Source organism: Daphnia carinata, chromosome 1 (genome assembly GCF_022539665.2).
Source record: "Daphnia carinata strain CSIRO-1 chromosome 1, CSIRO_AGI_Dcar_HiC_V3, whole genome shotgun sequence".
Lineage (NCBI taxonomy): Eukaryota > Metazoa > Arthropoda > Branchiopoda > Diplostraca > Daphniidae > Daphnia > Daphnia carinata.
In genome coordinates, this window is record NC_081331.1 from 14,364,287 (window position 1) to 14,382,998 (window position 18,712).

The 18,712-nt window shown below is 38.9% G+C and overlaps 2 protein-coding genes across 3 annotated transcripts; both read right to left on the reverse strand.

Moving 5' to 3' along the window:
* Positions 1–8,664: 8,664 nt before the first annotated feature.
* On the reverse strand, positions 8,665–12,268 carry LOC130691331 (uncharacterized). 2 transcript variants are annotated; one of them, XM_057514261.2, is made up of 7 exons: positions 11,960–12,268; positions 11,390–11,895; positions 11,202–11,317; positions 10,441–11,126; positions 9,877–10,376; positions 9,690–9,805; positions 8,665–9,614 (listed from the first exon to the last, which is right to left on the reverse strand). In XM_057514261.2, the coding sequence occupies exons 1-7, from the start codon at positions 12,202–12,204 to the stop codon at positions 9,120–9,122; spliced, it is 2,664 nt and encodes an 887-aa protein (XP_057370244.1). In that variant the 5' UTR covers positions 12,205–12,268; the 3' UTR covers positions 8,665–9,119. The 2 variants fall into 2 exon arrangements, with proteins under 2 accessions (XP_057370244.1, XP_057370243.1); XM_057514260.2 differs by having other exon boundaries at positions 9,690–9,811.
* A 4,159-nt stretch (positions 12,269–16,427) lies between these two features.
* LOC130691094 (putative ankyrin repeat protein RF_0381) lies at positions 16,428–17,489 on the reverse strand (the record flags this gene model as incomplete). Its single annotated transcript, XM_057513998.2, has 1 exon — positions 16,428–17,489. A coding segment is annotated over one exon (1,062 nt), but the record flags the coding sequence as incomplete, so codon positions are not given.
* Positions 17,490–18,712: the final 1,223 nt, after the last annotated feature.

Below are 18,712 nucleotides of genomic sequence, written 5' to 3' on the forward strand. Positions count from 1 at the left end.
TTCTTTTCGGACTTGAGTTTCCTCTCTCAGCTGTTTATTTCCACAAGCTCCTCCCCCATTTCAGAACGTTTCGCCTTCTAGCGCCAGAGGGGGTGGAGCACTTGGGCAAAGAGACGTACATTTTCCTTCTTCTTCTTCGTCTTCTCTTTCGATCGTGTTTTCATCCTTTCGGTGGGTACATGTGTGAAGACTGAACAGAACAGAGAATAAGGGAAAAACCTTGGAAAAAAGAAAAAAATGAGAGAGAAAGAAACAAAAGTATCGGCCCTCAGGGCCACTACATTACATTCCCAAAAGTGAAAAGAAATAAAAAAATAAATAAAAAACAAGACGCTATTGCCTCATTTCGAACGACGTGGCCATCCCGACAACATTTTTTTCTGCTTTCCCTCCCTATACCTCCGTGTACCTTTCTAGCGCACAAGAAAAACAAGAGATGAAACGCAAACTTGGAAGATGGATGGTGCGTGCATAGAATACGAGTGCCCTATTCAATCCACATAGATGGCACTGAACAACGGCAGCAACCAGACGACGTCTTTTGCACCTGATGGTGTTCTGCAGAGTGCAGCATGGGCCTGATTTGGTCAAGCTGCGAAAGCCTTACGTGCGCAGCATAGGACGAAGCCGTGGCACATGACTTTACATGGTCATGCGACTCGACTTGCTGCTGGTACATCAACAGTTGGCTGCAACAAGACCAATCCAAGAAAGGCAATACTCGGCAAAAGAAATAACATTCCACGTCAGTCTGAAGACTGTGCGGTTCTTAATCCTGCTAAACAGCTACACCTTCAAGTATTCGACAAAAAGGCCTCTCGCGTTGGCATTCTGTCTTGTGCTTCTGTTGCAGTAGGCAACGCAAAACAAAAGACAGACGGCCAATGAACGCAGGGATAAACGGACAAATCTTTTCCTTTTCTTGTTCGTTTTTCCATTTCTCGTTTCTTTTCAAACCGATGCCTTAAAAGGATAGAATAGTGCCGCCATTTGTCAAAGTGGAGGGCCGCGCCGGACAATGGCAACCTTGGAGCAGACGACACCAGATCGTCATATTTGCGCAAACTTTGTTTTATTTTTATTTTTTTTTTATTTAGTCGTGGCAAACTGCCCGCATTATCTCGATGACAAACGGGGAAAAAGAGAAAAACAAAAGGCATGTATATATACATATATATAACCTGCATGACGAGTTTCCGGTCATGATGCAAAAAAATGAGAAGGAACACAAAATAGAAAGCCCCTCCCCAAGAGCGTCGTCCACCCCTTTCTTTCCTGTAACAAGAAAATAGAACCGGAACTGTGAATACACAAGTGACTGTTGAATGATGAATGCAGTATGACGTCATAGATACGGCGAACTCGGCCATCTGAATTTACTTAACTTTCTAAATCTTTTTATTTATTTATGTTTTCATCTCTCCCTCTCGAGCATGTTTGGACGTGTAAATTACACGTATTGTCATCACATCGCGTCTTCGTGCTCGCCCAATTGTGCCATCAGTGAATGACTCTCGATCGGCTAGATATTATGCGTAAATGTTTGGGTTGGCTTTGCACGCTCACGTCGTCTGCTACGATGACCAAGTGTCCAATTTGGTTTTTCCTTTCTTCCGCGAAATGGATGAGTCATTTTTTCTGTTTAAAAAATAGACGTTGAAATGATGCAATCTGAACCGACATGAATAGTTGAATTGTTAAATACGTTCTTCGTCATTTCTTTTCAGCTACGCAACACAACAAAAAACCGCCAATCGAAAGAAAAGCGTTACGTCAAATAAGTGAAAGAATGACGTCACATACATCGGCATTTCGCCAAACAACCCCGTTGAATTACGAAACGCCCTTCGTAAAATCCCAAACAAGTGTAAAGTGGTTGCATAGAATCACAAAGGACTGGCCTAGAAAATGTATAGAAAAGCCTTGTTTTTGAGGAAGAGAAATCAACATTAACGCCCGCTATGTAGATATCGAAAAAATGGGCGGATCAGCTGAAATAATTCTCATTTTCTCACCCTACATACACCTGCTGTACAGGTGATGGATCTTGAGCTGAATGAGCGGCCCTACAACAATATGGCGAGGGGGGAATCAACGGATATTGAAATCACATGCCATTTCATTTCAAGGCAAAAAGACTTCCAAAGAAAAGGAGATGATTATTCTGTTGATTCATTCGTTGAACGAGCCATGTTTTAAATTTATACAGACTCATAGTTCATATAAATATAGGAATGATGTTATTGGATGTCTGCATTTCCTCTCATTTTCTCCTATGTGGCATCTCCCAGCAACTAAAGCAGCAAGCCACAAGAGGAAGAAAAAATGATGAGCGTACAGTATATATAATCAATACATCATCATGCGAGCCAGTCAAGTGATGCATCACATTCTTGTGATGTACATCGTCGTAGCTACATAACCTATAAATGACAGCTGCCTTTTTTGGGAGGTTATTTTATTTTTTTTTGTGGATTACATGCAGACATGTAGCCTATACGTATACATAGGCGTTTGCTTTCGGCGCTCTGACATCAACATTTTTGAGGGTGATGCAACATGAAAGATGAGGCAGCTTATACATACGGCAACTGCTGCCTCATTTTTTCCCCTTTCGTTATTAAAGCGATTTAAATGTGATGCTTTTTTTTAAGGTTTCTCACATTTTTTTTTGGCGGTAAACTAAATCCCAACCTGAATGTAATTTGCGTTATCCCGACACAGCTACACGATATCGAGACAGTGTAATTGAATTATTGGCGTAATCAGTTTTCATGGCGTTAGAAAAAAAACAACAACAGAAATTGGAATTTGGCCATGTTATTGGTTCAATTTGATATGGTGATTAGAATATGGCTTACAACAACAGCAGCTGCCGCTGATTACATGCGCTGTTAAGGAAAAACCTAATTAGATATTAAACCTGCAAGCCACTTTTCTTTTTATCCCTCCCTTTTCGTGTTATAATTACACGTGTCTTGTAATTATAGCAACTTGCCGTCTTAACGTCATCCACGTGAATGCAAGTCAAACAAATGTTTTGTACAAATTCTTAACCATAATTGCGGCTTAATGTGAATGAGCGCTCTTTGCCAAATTCAAACGATCCGATTTAATAGATCATGAATTAAACTTTAAACCAAAGCGATGAATGCATGCAATATAAGATGCAAAATTGAACTCTATTTGAAAGACAGGTTTGAAAAATAAAAAGGAATAGTCTGTTTTTACAGCTGCCTTTTTATGGTCGGCTAGCAAGACTTTTGGCTTCACGCCCTTTTTATTCTACACTATACATGTGCGAGCAAACTGGCAAATTGCAAATAAAAATATGAAAGAAAAAAAAACGACAGGGAAAGACGTCACGAACGAGCGACAAAGAGGCAACAACTCTTGCCCCTCGATAGAGCTCTATTTATGGTGTGCCAGTCGTTTGATTGCCTTTCCTCTTTTCGTCTATAAATAGAGTTTTAAAAAGGCGTTGATGGGCTCATTGCTTTTTCCTGTATAGAGTCATTGTGCTCCATTCTGCACACCCTTTATTGTGTCCACAATTTTAACCGTTCACATTTAAATCTGTTTCTATGCGCACGTCTATTGAATAGCATTCAGATGACGGTACGCGCTGGCGCTGAATGGTCTATTGCAAAAAAACCTATAATTGCTATAATATGCACTGAAGCATCAGCATCGTCATGCATCATCCTTATGAAAAAACTAACATGACGCAGCTCTAGGGCGTTTTCCTTTTTTTTTTTAATAAACTCTGTGCCGTGTCTGTAGAGCCTATACAGCATATATCTAAACGAGCTTGTATAACTCAATTCGAATTTTTTTTTTTTTTTAAAGCTTTTCCGTAAGTGAATCTGTTCTATCCACGTAGAGACAATAGACGAGTAGACTGGCCTCGAGCGGCAGACTGCGTGCGTGTATCGACTACACCCAATTACGAAGTGGCGGACCTCGCTCAACCTGTATACAATAAATAATCCATCACAATTCAATGTGGCAGCGCATCAACGTCAGCTCGTGAAAATAATTGGAAGACGATGAAATAAAAATAATAAGTCTGTTTTTTTCCAGCGGTGGAATACAAAAAAAGAAATAAAAAATAACGATTCGATGAGAAAACGGGAGAAAAACGAAAAAAAGGCGGCCAATTTGAATAATGATGGGCGGTATAGAACAAATGCCCGTAGCCTACATGTGTGATGCAGGTCTTGAAGGGCGTGGATGATGGGTCTTTTTCCTTCCAATATATCCTACATCCATTCATTTAAAATGAGCATATGCTGCGATGTAGATGTGGGCTTGATCTACACACTACGATTGAATTTTATTAATTGATTTCAGCAGCATTTTCCGCTGCATGGTTTATAGCAGTCGCATTTCTTGATCATTTCAACATTTGCGGCATACTTTTCAACAGCTTTTGTTCAGCCAGCTGAATTTCAATGGCCGTTTTTATCGCACGTTATAGGTCCCATTGGGGGTCTATAGCTCTTTCTATTTTAACGATCGGCATGTTGTCCATTTGACACCTGATCTCTCCCCTACCTTCAGGCAGGGTCAACCTTTTATTTTCATGTAGCGACTTTATCATGCAAGTGCAACGACCCTGCCCTATACAAACATATGGATCTCTTGACACAGACCCTAATAAAAGGCAGCAGCCATCGGCTATGCGAAGAGCTTTGAGGGTACAGATAGTGCGAGGTGGACGATAGTGTGACATATAAATTAGCACTGCGTTATTATTTGATATGTGAAATGGTTTGACGGTGAAGAGGTCTATTCGTGTATTAAATTGCAATAATGTTTCAAATGCTACACCATTGCAGCATATTTTTTAAAAATGAGTTCATATAGAAATCGTTTGCCTCGGAGTAATCAATGAATTTTGTTCTGATGGATAGAAATAGTTAGAATCGTGTCATGGGCAGGTGATTTCATATGGCTTCTTAAACTCATATGATGGCTTATCTTTTTCATATACACAAAGGCTTCTAATAAAAGCGGACTGAAAATAAAACCCCCGTCACATGAGTGGATGCATAAATATACAAGGCCCGTGTGAACAGTTTCATCGAATAATAAAGGCGTTGGTGCGAATCACCTCACGAGTCAGCCGCTCACGCGATCTAATAGAAGAGAGAAATCACAGCTTACCAAATTCAGCATCAAAAGGCGACGAGTTGCAATGATACATTAGAGACAGTGGATTGAATGACACGTAATCACAAAGCGACACGCGTGCAACCCGCTTCTTAGAAGCAGAGAAGCTCGTACGTATGTGTTTTAGCTATTATATAGGCGGCGGTTGTTTTGTTTATTTATTAATTATTATTATTCAACAAAGAAAAAATAAACAAAACAACTATGTGTGTATATAGGACGGGACACGGGAGTAGATGCGGAAAGAGGCGTAACGCGTGAAAAGAGGAGGTTCGTTGCGGTGTGGAAAAGTGGGTCCCTCTGTCTCCGGCATCCGAGGAAAATGGGGTTTTTTAAAGAAAAAAGCTGTGAAGACCAGCCAATGTTTATAGGAACCTGTTTCCTGTCATGTGTTGGCACCCCACACAGCAGCCGTTCATTTTTGGAAGCGCTTCCAGTTTTCCCTTAGCCTATTTCATCCAGCAGCACAGAGAGAGGAAGAGCAGAGTCCTTGGCTGCTGTTGGCTCATCATCATCAACAACCAAACACACAAGAGGGGCCTATAGACAAAAGCACTTGCCGTCGTGTCTGTAAAGTGCTTCTGGTCTCTTTTATCTTTTTTTTCGGCTTTTAAAAAAACGGCAGCAGCACCCTAGAATGGGAAACATGAAAATAAATTCGGATGTGTGAAGGGGGATATGATATGGCCTCTTTTTCCTACCCCTCACATCCCCCCCCCTTTTCGTCGATTGGCGTCGTCCTCAGACGCATGTCTGGCTGAAATACATTTCAATAGGAAAAAGGAAGGCCTCTTGCGGTATGGCCTTCTAAATTAAAGAACCCTATTCAAAGTACTACCTTTAATTGCCTTCTATTTAATACACCGTATAGGCCAAACATTTGGTATAGCGCAGGTTAAGCGTAAGCGCTAATTGAATACATCCGTCTTTTTTTTTGTGTGTACCAACTCCGACTCGGAGTGTGCAATGCACAAACATTTTCGCAATTCCTCATGATGATATCCTCACTGGTGTACACACAAAACTGCCATCCGTCAGACGTAGTTGTAGAGACATCAGCACATTTTCATTCTATTTTTCGACTGTCTTCCCTCTTTTCTCATTTTTGACGTTTTTGACGTGCCAGGGGTAACAGACAATTTCCAGCTGCATTTTTCCTTTCTCTATATGGGCCTCTATGCCATTAGCCTATATTTCCAACACGTACATGAGGGCTGAGTATTTTTCTCCAACCGAAAGTCATCATCCACTTCCGGCCGACTGCCTGTCCATATCCATGTGCCCTCATCGCAGAGAAAGTCGACATATACGAGAGGCACACAGAGCGATATAGGGTGTTAATTTGTGTCAGCCGCACTGCGATACTTGTACAGCCCAATAATAATAATAATAATAATGCGACGAACCGTGACCGGTGGTCCCTTCTCTACATCCAGCGCATCCGCAGCTGACACAATAATGACATACAAATATTTATTATATGGGCCGACTGTAGTGATACAAGTGCACATCGTACAGGATATAGCTGACACATATTTTATCGTGTCCCTTTCCGTCGCTGTGTACGTACGTAACTCCAGCCATTTCGTTCCAGCCACGTAATCTTCTTCCAGACAATAAACTGCCCTGCTCTGTCTAGACTCTTGCTTCACTATATATCCATCGAGTCCATTAGTTAACATTCACCTAATGCCCCTTAAAACAGCCGATACGGTCAAGTGTTTTGCTAAGCTCAGGCCTCATTTTCATATACCTAATCCGTGAGGCAAAAAAAAAAATATTCAAATGTATTTAAATTTGCTCCGTTTCAGTTATACCTGTTTAAAACAAACCAAGACTAACAATTCTGAGAAATGTATGGGTTTGTTTTCGTCCGAGCAGTTTACCTTTCGTCCAACGCGTCTCTATGGGTGATTTGCGTTGTTCCAGGTCCCCATTTTTTCTTTACGTCCCTTGTTGCTGTCTGACAGTTGACAGCGGTAAATACGGGTTTGTTTCGTTGTTCTCAACGGTCACGTTTCAAAAATGCTTTTTAAATATGGGCATTGCCTATATGACCTCAGACTTACAGCGTATTGCTGTACTGTACGTAACTGCACGTGTGCGCATATTGAAATGTTTTAAAGGATAAGAGAGAATTATGGGAAAACAAACCAATAACCCACACAAATACATCAACCTTCTCAATGACAAAAAAAAAGGGAGAGGGCAGGCAAAACAAACGGTGTGCAAGAACAAAAAATGTGCATGTAAATCTCAACTCGGGTGGTCCCTGCTGTTTAAAGTGACGGCTTCAAACAGAGCTCGTTTGTCTTGTTTTCAGTTTGTTTTCTTCCAAGTAAACGTGAACAGCTACTTAATGACATGTCCTTTTAAGGACTTTAGAAGATCTGTGTTGTTGGCCAATTGTAGTAACTGTTTTAAATGAAATCTTTAAATCCAGTTCAAATAAATGATTTGAATTGCTATTGTACCTCATCAACACATTGGTACATTTCACCTTTCAAATTCACGAAAATAAAAGTAAAATCTTGTTGTGGTACCACATTATCAAAGCATCTAGCGGAGGCATCGCAAACTACCAAACAATTTTTGTAGACCTTAAAAGTTGGTCTAATTTTGTCGGGTTTAAAAATGTCTATCGGCCCTACTTTTATATTTTTAATTACTCAAAAACCATAAATCATACGTAAAAACAAAGTTCATTTTCGTGTTTCTGTTAAATTTTGAATCGAAATCATGTATAATCTTCTAGATTTAACGATATTGTTTTTAAATAGAAAAAGTCGGGCTTATTTTGGTACAGCGCTTTATACTGACTTTTTCAGTTTGGGTCAAATTTGGCTTCAAATACATGAAATCTATTCAGAAATGAATGCTGATCACGGCAATAAAGTTTGGTTTTCAACGGGTCGTATAGTTTTTTAAATAACGTAAAAAACAAAAATAAAGTTGCGATCTAGCATCATTTTTTGCCCATCCGATTGCCGTCTTTCGACGAAAACTATATGCGGTGCATTTCCAGGTTCCGTTGCAATCTGTATCATGTAATTAGATTAACGACAAACCTAACTCGGTTGGATTTCCTTTGAAACACTACTTATTTGACTTTGATAAATTTCAATTAGAATGATGACTATTTTGTTGAATTTCACGCTTATCTTCCCCGTTAAGTATGCATTCCTCGATAATTTTACGTGCCTATTATGTTTGCTTCGATTTCATTAACTGTTGCGCGTACACTGTCGGCGTATCAGGATGCCGCATTGCATACTGTTTGGCTTCGTGTTGTTGATGTAAAACTGGGTCGGCCTTTAATTCCCATACATATAACACACCATCAATTACCTAATACCTCATTTTTCTCCTAGATTGGAGATCTCCAACCATAACAGACTTTTGTTGGTGGGCGTGTGGTCGTTCTTTTTACAGTTGGTCCAGCAATCAGAGAAAGGGGTTGTCCGCAGTTAAGTTAGATAGTTCAATTCGTAGATTTGACATTTCCGTTTAATTGTAGAAAGCAAAAACATTTCTAATGATATTTGCAATGATAGGCAAGGGAATAATCGATTGGAGAGGACGAAAACAACTAGTTGATTCCTCATCAAGGGTGTGATTACTAAAAAAGAAGGATAAATTCATTTTCATTACGTTTCCGCAAACTCTTCCATTCACTTGTGTTACAAGGTTCGTAAAACGCGTTGATATTTCAATTTGTAATAAATGCTGTTTGTGGTTGATTAAAATACGTAGTTAGCCGTCATTTGCTGATAATCTCATTCATTGCAACGTAGCGTTTTGTTTGTCTGTTCCGCTTGCAAACAGCCTTAATTTCTTTAAACATTCACCTTGTCCGTTTTTAAAGATATCGTCTACGTTGCAGTTTGTAAGATGTTTATTGCGCCGGCTCAATTCGAGTGCATTCGGTCCTATGAATAATCTCCTTAGCGTAAGTCGACGCCGAGTTTGATCAAGAGTTCAATCGCTTGAAATGATTGTGGGCTTGAATTGTGTCGACACAAAAGCTGAAGGGCATTCTTTCCATCGTTGTTCTTTGCGGCCTTGTCGATTTCGAGTTCGATCAATAGTTTAATTGCATCGATTAAGTGTTGGCTTGAATTGTATTCACACAAAATATGAAGCGCATTTGATCCATCGTTGGTTTTCGCGTTTTTGTCGATGCCGAGTTCGATTAAGAGTTTAATGGCAACGATTAGGTGTGGGCTTGAATTGTTTCGACACAAAAAATGAAGCGCATTCCATCCATCTTTGTCCTTTGCATTTATGTCGATGCCGAGTTGTATTAAAGATTCGATCTTATCCCTTATATCGCTTCGATATACGAAAGTATCGAACATCCATTGTGGTAATATGCTATAATCTGTTGTTCGACACTGATCTGCACACAACCGATGCAGGTTTTTTTCTTCTTCGGTAAGCTAATTGGAAAACATTTGTTAGAGAACACAAATTTCATTTACGAAGAAGGTCTTAAACTTGAGTGACTTCATTACTTTGTTTTTTATGTCTCCAAGTTGATTAACAACTTCTTCAGATGTAATTCGTTTTTCAGGTGTGCTCGTCAGCATTTGTTCTATTAAGGTACGTGCTAAATGTTTCTGGTGAATTCCTATTTCTCAAAAGTTTTAGACATTTAACTAGTATGGTTATGTTGTATGATCTGCCTCAGAGGTAACTTACCACTCATATTGACTGATTTCGTGATGTTTTTCGCAATTTCTAAAGCATTTTCGCCGTAGATATGTTTTCCTTTCAAGAGAATATAACCGAAGACGAGGCCTTCTGCGTATACATCGCTCTTGATGGAGCCTTTAGCTTTTTCAATTTGTAGGTCTCTGCCCATAATTTCCATCACTTCTGGAGAGAACCAAATTTTAGTCCCTTTGACTCCACTCATTGTGAATGTTCCTCGTTCACTCACTTCTCGTGACAATCCAAAATCAGCCCACTTGATCATCAGCTCTTCACCTTGGTCAGTATGTTTCACAGAAATGAGAATGTTTTCCGGTTTAATGTCCCGATGGATTAGTTTCTTCGAATGAATGTATTTGAGACCAGTTGCTAACTGGTAGAAAACCTCGAAATTGTTTGGTAATGCAGGTCCTTTATATTTCGGGTTATCTTTCCCATTTAGGAACACCTGATCCAATGATGCGTCGCACAATTCCAAAGCAAAGTAACTGAATAACAGTAATCGTATGGAAATTCTCTTTTTAATTCAAAGTTATCACGTAATTATCTTACTCGAAGTCGGCATTGCTTGTGAAGTGGACCAATTTAACAATATTGGGATGGTCTAACTGCTTCAGAATTTTTAACTCGTTGTCATGGTTTTGAGCTCCACTCCTCAGAATTCGCTTGACTGCTATACTTTGGCCTTTATAAGTACCTCGATACACATGACCATATGTGCCGCTCCCTAAAAAATCGTTGCGAGCGAATTGGATGCCATCTACGTTTACGGGAATAGTCGATCCATTGATATCCTCCGCGTTTAAGTCGACGCCGAGTTCGATCAAGAGTTCAATCGCTTGAAATGATTGTGGGCTTGAATGGCATTCGTACAAAAGATGAAGGGCATTCTTTCCATCGTTGTTCTTTGCGGCCTTGTCGATGCCGAGTTCGATCAAGAGTTTAATCGCATCGATTAAGTGTGAGCTTGAGTTGTATCGACACAAAATATGAAGCGCATTTGATCCATCATTGGTTTTTGCGTTTTTGTCGATACTAAGTTCGATCAAGAGTTTAATTGCATCTACAAAGTGTGAGCTTGAATGGTATCGACACAAAATATGGAGCGCATTCCATCCAAAGATGTTCTCTGCGTTTATGTCGACGCCGATTTGCATTAAAATTTTGATGCTATCTCTAATATGTGTTGGACAGTTATCTGCACATAGCTGATGCAGGTGTTTTTCTCCTTCGATAAGCTAAATGGAAAACCCTTGTTAGAAAAATCTAATTTCATTGACGAAGAAGGTGTTAAACTTGTGTTACTTGATTACTTTAGTTTTGATGGATTGAAGTTGATCAACAACTTCTTCAGATGTAATTCTTGTATCAGGTGTGTAGGTCAGCATTTTTTCTATTAAGTTACGTGCTAAATGCTTTTGGTGAATTTCTATTTTTAAAAAGTTTTATACATTTAATTATTATACTTATGTTATATGATCTGCCTCAAGAGATAACTTACCACTCATATTGACTCGATTGTTCTGCTTCATGTTCACCACAATATCATATTCATTTTCACCGTAGATATGTCTTCCATTCAAGAGAATATAACCGAAGACGAGGCCTTCTTTGAATACGTCGCTTTTGATAGAGCCTTTAGTTTTTTCAATGCGTAGGTCTCTGCCCATAATTTCCATCTCTTCGGGAGAGAACCAAGGTAGAGTCCCTTTGACTCCACTCATTGTGAATGTTCCCCTTTCACTCACTTCTCGTGCAAATACAAAATCAGCCCACTTGATAGTTGCTTCTTCACCTTGGTCAGTATGTTTCACAGAAATGAGAATGTTTGTCGGGTTAATGTCCCGATGAATTACACGCTGTGAATGAATGTATCTGAGACCAGTGGCTAATTGGGAGAAAACCTCGAAATCATTCGGTAATGCAGGTCCTTTGTATTTCCGAAGATCGTCCTCACTTAGGAACACCTGATCCAATGATGCGCCGCACAATTCCAAAGCAAGGTAACTGAATAACAGAAATCATATTGAAATTTTCTTTTAAATTCAAAGTTATTACGTAATAATCTTACGTGAAGTCGACATCGCTTGTGAAGTGGACCAATTTAACAATATTGGGATGGCGTAACTGCTGCAGAAATTTTAACTCGTTGCCAGCTATTGGATCTCTGCCATCCTTTTCCTTCATAATTCTTTTGACTGCTATACTTTTACCTTTATATTTACCACGATACACTGATCCGTAGCCACCGCGACCCAAAAGATCATTGCGATCAAATTGGATGCCACCTACATTTACGGCAGTAGTCGATGACATTTTGAACTTAATTGCACCTGAGACTATAGCGAGACAAAAACTTGTACGAGCTGCTATTGAACAATACGACTTAAAACTGAAGAACCCCCACCTGTAACCCGAAATTACATTGAATTTATCAGCCAGTTTATCTGTATGTAAAACACAAAATATAATTGACGACGAGTCCAATGCAGATATTGATGTGTTATCGCGTCGTCTACCTGTTGATCCGTGTGAAATATCAGCAATGTTTTTTCATTTGCTCCTTAAAATTACTTCAAATCTTTTTTACGGGACTTTTTTCTCGTTGACGATTGCTAGTCAAATGATTTGCATCGAATTATTAATTCGCTCAGTATGTCTTTCCAATCGTTTCTTTTAACGGTTTCTGCGTAGGCTACGGAAGTCAGACATTTTATCATAGAGCTTTACTAATTGCGCTCTGCACTATTCGCTTTCGACAGGTACACCTTATAGAATTATTTTTTCGTTATCTATAGCCTGAAGCTTTCCCCCCTTCTTTTCATTTTATTTAAATTTACTGTGACTATAGGCTACATAATTTTATGATGACCGCAGTACGTTTATTCAATTATATTTGTTGGTGCTGTAGGTGACGCCAATCGGAAGGTAAAACAACTTGAAATTACAGCTGTTTCCGGTGAACCCGTTGAAAATATTTTTGCTTAATGCCGCGTGCGAATTGTACCATCGGCTCGGCACAAGTGAGTCTCAGTTCCCTGCCTCGTTTGTTGCGATGCAAATAAAACTAACACTGATTACCTTAGACGCAACTGTTGAAGATGGAGGACAACTAGCGCGAGCAGATTAATGAAAGATATCATTAAAGGTGAGTTACCGGTGAAGTCGCTAGTAATATAACTCTTCTTTCAAACGGCATTCAATTCGTCTTTTCGGCCGCATTCGAATTGAGTACAAATTGCGCATGACGTAAGCCAGGTACAGCAGTGCCATCTCAGCCCAAATCGTTTGCCCAGTAAATGCTTAATTCAATACTCGCATTTTCCCAGCTTATTTGCCATGACGAACATTATCACCAAATCCTAAATGTCAGAGAGTGATTTATCTAACTTTTCCCATCTCACGGGTAGAGGGGATGTGTTTAGTTGAAGCAAACAAACTCGACTTTGCCTCGAGATAAGACGCGTTGGTTCTTTAATTTTAATGCACGTTTCGCAATTTTTATTGACAAGTTGTTTACCTCGACTCAAGTTCAGCCAGATAATAAGATTTCTGTTTGGTATCTACTTGTGTTCTGTACATTTGTTTGTTTCGTTTCAAGATAAGCTCGGGCGTATCAGCCAGTTGTTATTCTCTTGGTAGGATTGCTCACTGTCTATTGCACCACAGTTTGAGTCATAATTGCATTTCAAATAAATGTAATTTGGCTTATTTCTTCAACTCAGCAAGCAAGGAAAAGACGAACAAATTTCCATGGTCATTTCCTTCGTTTGTTACAGCAACAGCTGAAGTGGCGAGAAAATGAATATGTTTCCCGAAATTAGCGTTAGATTTAGAGTATAACGTGTTATTTTCATCAAGTTCCAAGCGACTTTTTTTGTGTGCATATTTGAAGCAAAAATATATCGATTCAAAATTCATCGCTGGTTACGAATATCATGTTTATTTTCACATTGGCCTTATAGTTTTTGAATTAACCGTAAAAAAAAATCGGCCAAAAAGAAAATATGGAAAACCTTCTTATTAACTTAACTTTAACGCTGATTTTTTTAGTTTTTTTGTCATTAAATTTCGTCATTCAAAGAAATATGACTTCACCGTTTTTAACGTTATTTTTAATTCGAAAACTATGTGTATATCGATTCAAATTCATCGCTGATTACGAATATCATGTTTATTTTCACATTGGCCTTATAGTTTTTGAATTAACCGTAAAAAAAAAAATTTGCCAAAATTGAAAAAGTAAGAAGGCTTTAGCCTTCTCAATTTCCTAAAATTTTTTCAAAACAGATTTAATTAAAAATGTTATATCCGATTAGAATTGATCGCTGATTACGAAATCATGTTATATTTTTATATCGCTTTTAGTTTTTGAATTAACCATAAAAAAAGAAAGTCGGGCTTATTTAGTCGGGCTTAAAATTTTTTAACAGACTTAACTAGAAACGTGACCGTTAGATGGCGATAGCAGTAAAACAGAAAAAAAGGCCAATATTTTTATTTTTATTTTGGGTAAAACGGATTGCCATATTAGTCTTTGCTTCTTTGCAAAGGGAAAAGGTTCGTTGTCACCTTTTCTTTTTCTTTGCAGTTTGTAGAAGCAGATTGGTTCATTTGTCATACAGCCACTGACTTAAATTTGTTTAGGTAATATTGGAGTATTGACACAAAAGCAAAATTTTACATTTCTGTCGTAAAAACAGTTGCATCTAAGCAATCACCTGCAAATAATTTGTTAGCCTCTAGAATTGAGTTGAATGTTTATAATGCCGTTCCTTTTCACTAAACATTGATTTTAATAAGTTTATTTTGTTTTTGCATAGTTTGGTGCTGAATGTAATGAATCCTGGTGATGAAACTGGAAAACTTGGTTTTAAAACTCCAAGAGATTGAACCTGGCCAACGGTTTAAATGTTGGAAACCATCACACCAAAAGCTGATTGGCCATCAGTGGTTGACTGCTTACACATCAGCTTACGATGAATAACAAACCAGCTCATTGGTGACCATGTTGCACTACTTCTCAAATGTGTGTGGTGTCTAGCAGATTGCTGTCATTCGACAAAGACTATGTGGAGCATTTCCAGGTTAGTTTTCGTATTGGGGTTTTACATTTACAAAGTTTTAGAGCTGTGCTGCGCATTAGATTGTATGAAGTATCAAATTACCTTTTTTGATTTGTGTGTGTTTTCCTTGGAATTTTACAAACAAATTGTTTAAGTGAAGGCTTATTCAATGGTGACAAAGCACAGATCTATCATCTATAGAGTCCTTTTCATTACCCTCCACAATCAAGCACGTCTAGCAGTTAATACTCACTTGACGCTGGCAACGATTTGCTTTAGTTGATATTTCAAGAGACAATAAATTAGGCTACTCAAATGGTGTTGTGCGGAATCTGTGGTTTTCAATAAGGGGGGCGAGTGAAACGTTTCATTATGGAACTCAATTTTTATCTATTTACACTTCCATCTTAACTTCATAGCAAAGCGCGCAACACTAATTAATGGCTGTCTTTTCAAAGCTTGTCAAAAATATGGTTTGAGCTTTTTTTGAAATTTCATTCCACATTCATACAGTATTAACATTTTGACGGCACTTCTCAAGCCGCTTGATCGGTTTGCCACGAAATGAGGAGCGCTTTCCATCCTTCGTTGCACTCTGTATTATGTAAATAGATTAAGAACAAAGTTGAGTCGGTTTCCTTTGAGACACTACTTATTTGACTTTCGCAAATTTCAATTAGAATTGTGGCTATGTGTTTGTTGTTGAAATTTCACGCTCATCCTCCCTGTTAAGGCTGCATTCCTCGATAATTTTACGCCCCTAATATGTTTGCTTCGACTTCATTAACTATTGCGAGTAACTGTTCGCGTTTCAGAATGCCACATTACATACCGTTTGGCTTCGTGTTGTTGATATAGAAATGGATCGCCCTTTAGTTCCCATATGCATAACACCAGTCTCACCAAATGACTCATGTTTCTCCTAAACTAGCGGTCTCCAACCATAACAGAGCTGTGTTGGTGGACGTGTGGTCGTTCTTTTTGCAGTTGGCTGAGCAAACGGAGAAAGCGGTTTTCCGCAGACAAGTTAGACAGTTTAATGCTTATGTTTGACGATTCCGTTTAATTGTGCAAAGCAAGATATTTCTTAGCATGGTTGCAATGATAGGCAAGGTAATGATCGATAGGAGAGGACGAAAGCAACTAGTTTTTTCCTTATCAAGGACATAATTACTAAAAAAAGGGATCAGTATTAAACACGTCCATTCACTTAATTTCCTTTATCCGGATTTAAAATCACATAATTATGGTTTCAAGAGTTTAATTTATTTAAATGCGTTGAAAGTTCGACACAATGATGTAGTTAGCATTCCATCCGAGAATATCATTTATTGCAACGTAGCGCGTTTTGTGACTTTCCAAACAACCTTGATATCCTTGTAAATACCATAAATAATATCTTCGAAAATTCACCTCATCCGGATTTAAAGATTTCGTACAGGTTGCAGTTTCTAAGATTTGGATTGCGCTGACTCAGATCGTATGCATTCCATCCAAAGAAGGGGAGGTTTTTGCGTTTTTGTCAATACCGAGTTCGATCAAGAGTTTAATGGCATCGATTAAGTGTGGGCTTGAACTGTATTCACACAAAAGATGAAGCGCATTCCATCCATCGTTGGTTTTTGCGTTTTTGTCGATGCCGAGTTCGATCAAGAGTTTAATCGCATCGATTAAATGTGGGCTTGAATTGAAAGAACACAAATGATGAAGCGCATTCCATCCATCGTTGGTTTTTGCGTTTTTGTCGATGCCGAGTTCGATCAAGAGTTTAATCGCATCGATTAAATGTGGGCTTGAATTGTTAGAACACAAATGATGAAGCGCATTCCATCCTTCGTTGGTTTTTGCGTTTTTGTCGATGCCGAGATCGATCAAGAGTTTAATCGCATCGGTTAAATGTGGGCTTGAATTGTTATAACACAAATCATGAAGCGCATTCGCTCCTTCGTTGGTTTTTGCGTTTTTGTCGATGCCGAGTTCGATCAAGAGTTTAATCGCATCGATTAAATGTGGGCTTGAATTGTTATAACACAAATCATGAAGCGCATTCGCTCCTTCGTTGGTTTTTGCGTTTTTGTCGATGCCGAGATCGATCAAGAGTTTAATCGCATCGATTAAATGTGGGGTTGAACTGTTATGACACAAACAATGAAGCGCATTCCACCCATCTTTCGTTTTTGCGTTTATGTCTATGTCGAGTTCGACCAAAAGTTTAATCGCATCGGTTAATTTTGGGCTTGAATTGTTAGAACACAAAAGATGAAGCGCACTCAATCCATCGTTGTTCTTTGCGTCCTTGTCTATGCCGCGTTCGATCAAGAGCTCAATCGTATCGGTTAAGTGTGGGCTTGAATTGTTTCGACACAAAAGATGAAGCACATTGGATCCAGCGTTGGTTTTTGCGTTTATGTCGATGCCGAGTTTGATCAAGAGTTTAATCGCATCGATTAAGTGTGGGCTGGAATTGTTAGAACACAAAACATGAAGCGCATTCCCTCCTGTTGTTCTTTGCGTCCTTGTCGATGCCGAGTTCGATCAAGAGTTTAATCGCATCCATTAGGTGTGGGCTGGAATTGTTAGAACACAAAATATGAAGTGCATTCCCTTCATTGTTACTCTTTGCGTATTTGTTGATGCCAAGATTAATCAAGTGTTTAATCGCATCAGTTAAACGTGGGCTTGAATTGTTTTGACACAAAAGATGAAGCGCATTCGATCCCTTGTTGATTTTTGCGTTTTTGTCGATGCCGAGTTCGATCAAGAGTTTAATCGCTTCGATTAAATGTGGGCTTGAATTGTTATAACACAAAATATGAAGCGCATTCCATCCAGCGTTGGTTTTTGCGTTTTTGTCGATGCCGTACCAGATCAAAAATCTAATCGCATCTATTAAATGTGGGCTTGAATTGTTAGAACACAAAATATGAAACGCATTCCATCCATCATTCGTTTTTGCGTTTATATCGATGCCAAGTTTGATCAAGAATGTAATCGCATCGATTAAATGTGGGCTCGAATTGTATCGACACAAAAAATAAAGCGCATTTCCTCCATAGTTATTCGTTACCTTTTTATCGAAGCCGATTTCGATCAAGAGTTTAATCGTATCGATTAAATGTGGGTTTGAATTGTCAGAACACAAAAGATGAAGCACATTCCATCCATCGTTCGTTTTTGCGTTTTTGTCGATGCTAAGTTTGGTCAAGAATGTAATCGCATTGATTAAGTGTGGCCTGGAAGCTGAATTGTCAGAACACAAAAGATGAAGCACATTCCATTCATCGTTGGTTTTTGCTTCCTTGTCGATGCCAAGTTCGGTCAAGAGTAATCGCATCGATTAAATGTGGGCTTGAATTGTTCGACACAAATAGATGAAGCGCATTCGATCCATGATGAAGCGCATTCGATCCATCGTTGTTCTTGACGTTTTTGTCGAAGCCGAGTTCGAGCAAGAGTTTAATCGCATCGATTAAATGTGGGCTTGAATTGTAATAACACAAAAGATGAAGCGCATTCCACTTCTTTTTATCCTTTGCGTCCGTGTCGATGCCGAGTTTGACCAAGAGTTTAATTGCATCGATTAAGTATGGGCTTGAATTGTTCGACACAAATAATGAAGCGCATTCCATCCATCGTTGTCCTTTGCGTTTTTATCGAAGCCGAGTTCGATCAAGAGTTTAATCGCATCGATTAAATGTAGACTTGAATTGTATCGACACAAAAGATGAAACGCATTCGCTCCATCGTTGGTTTTTGCG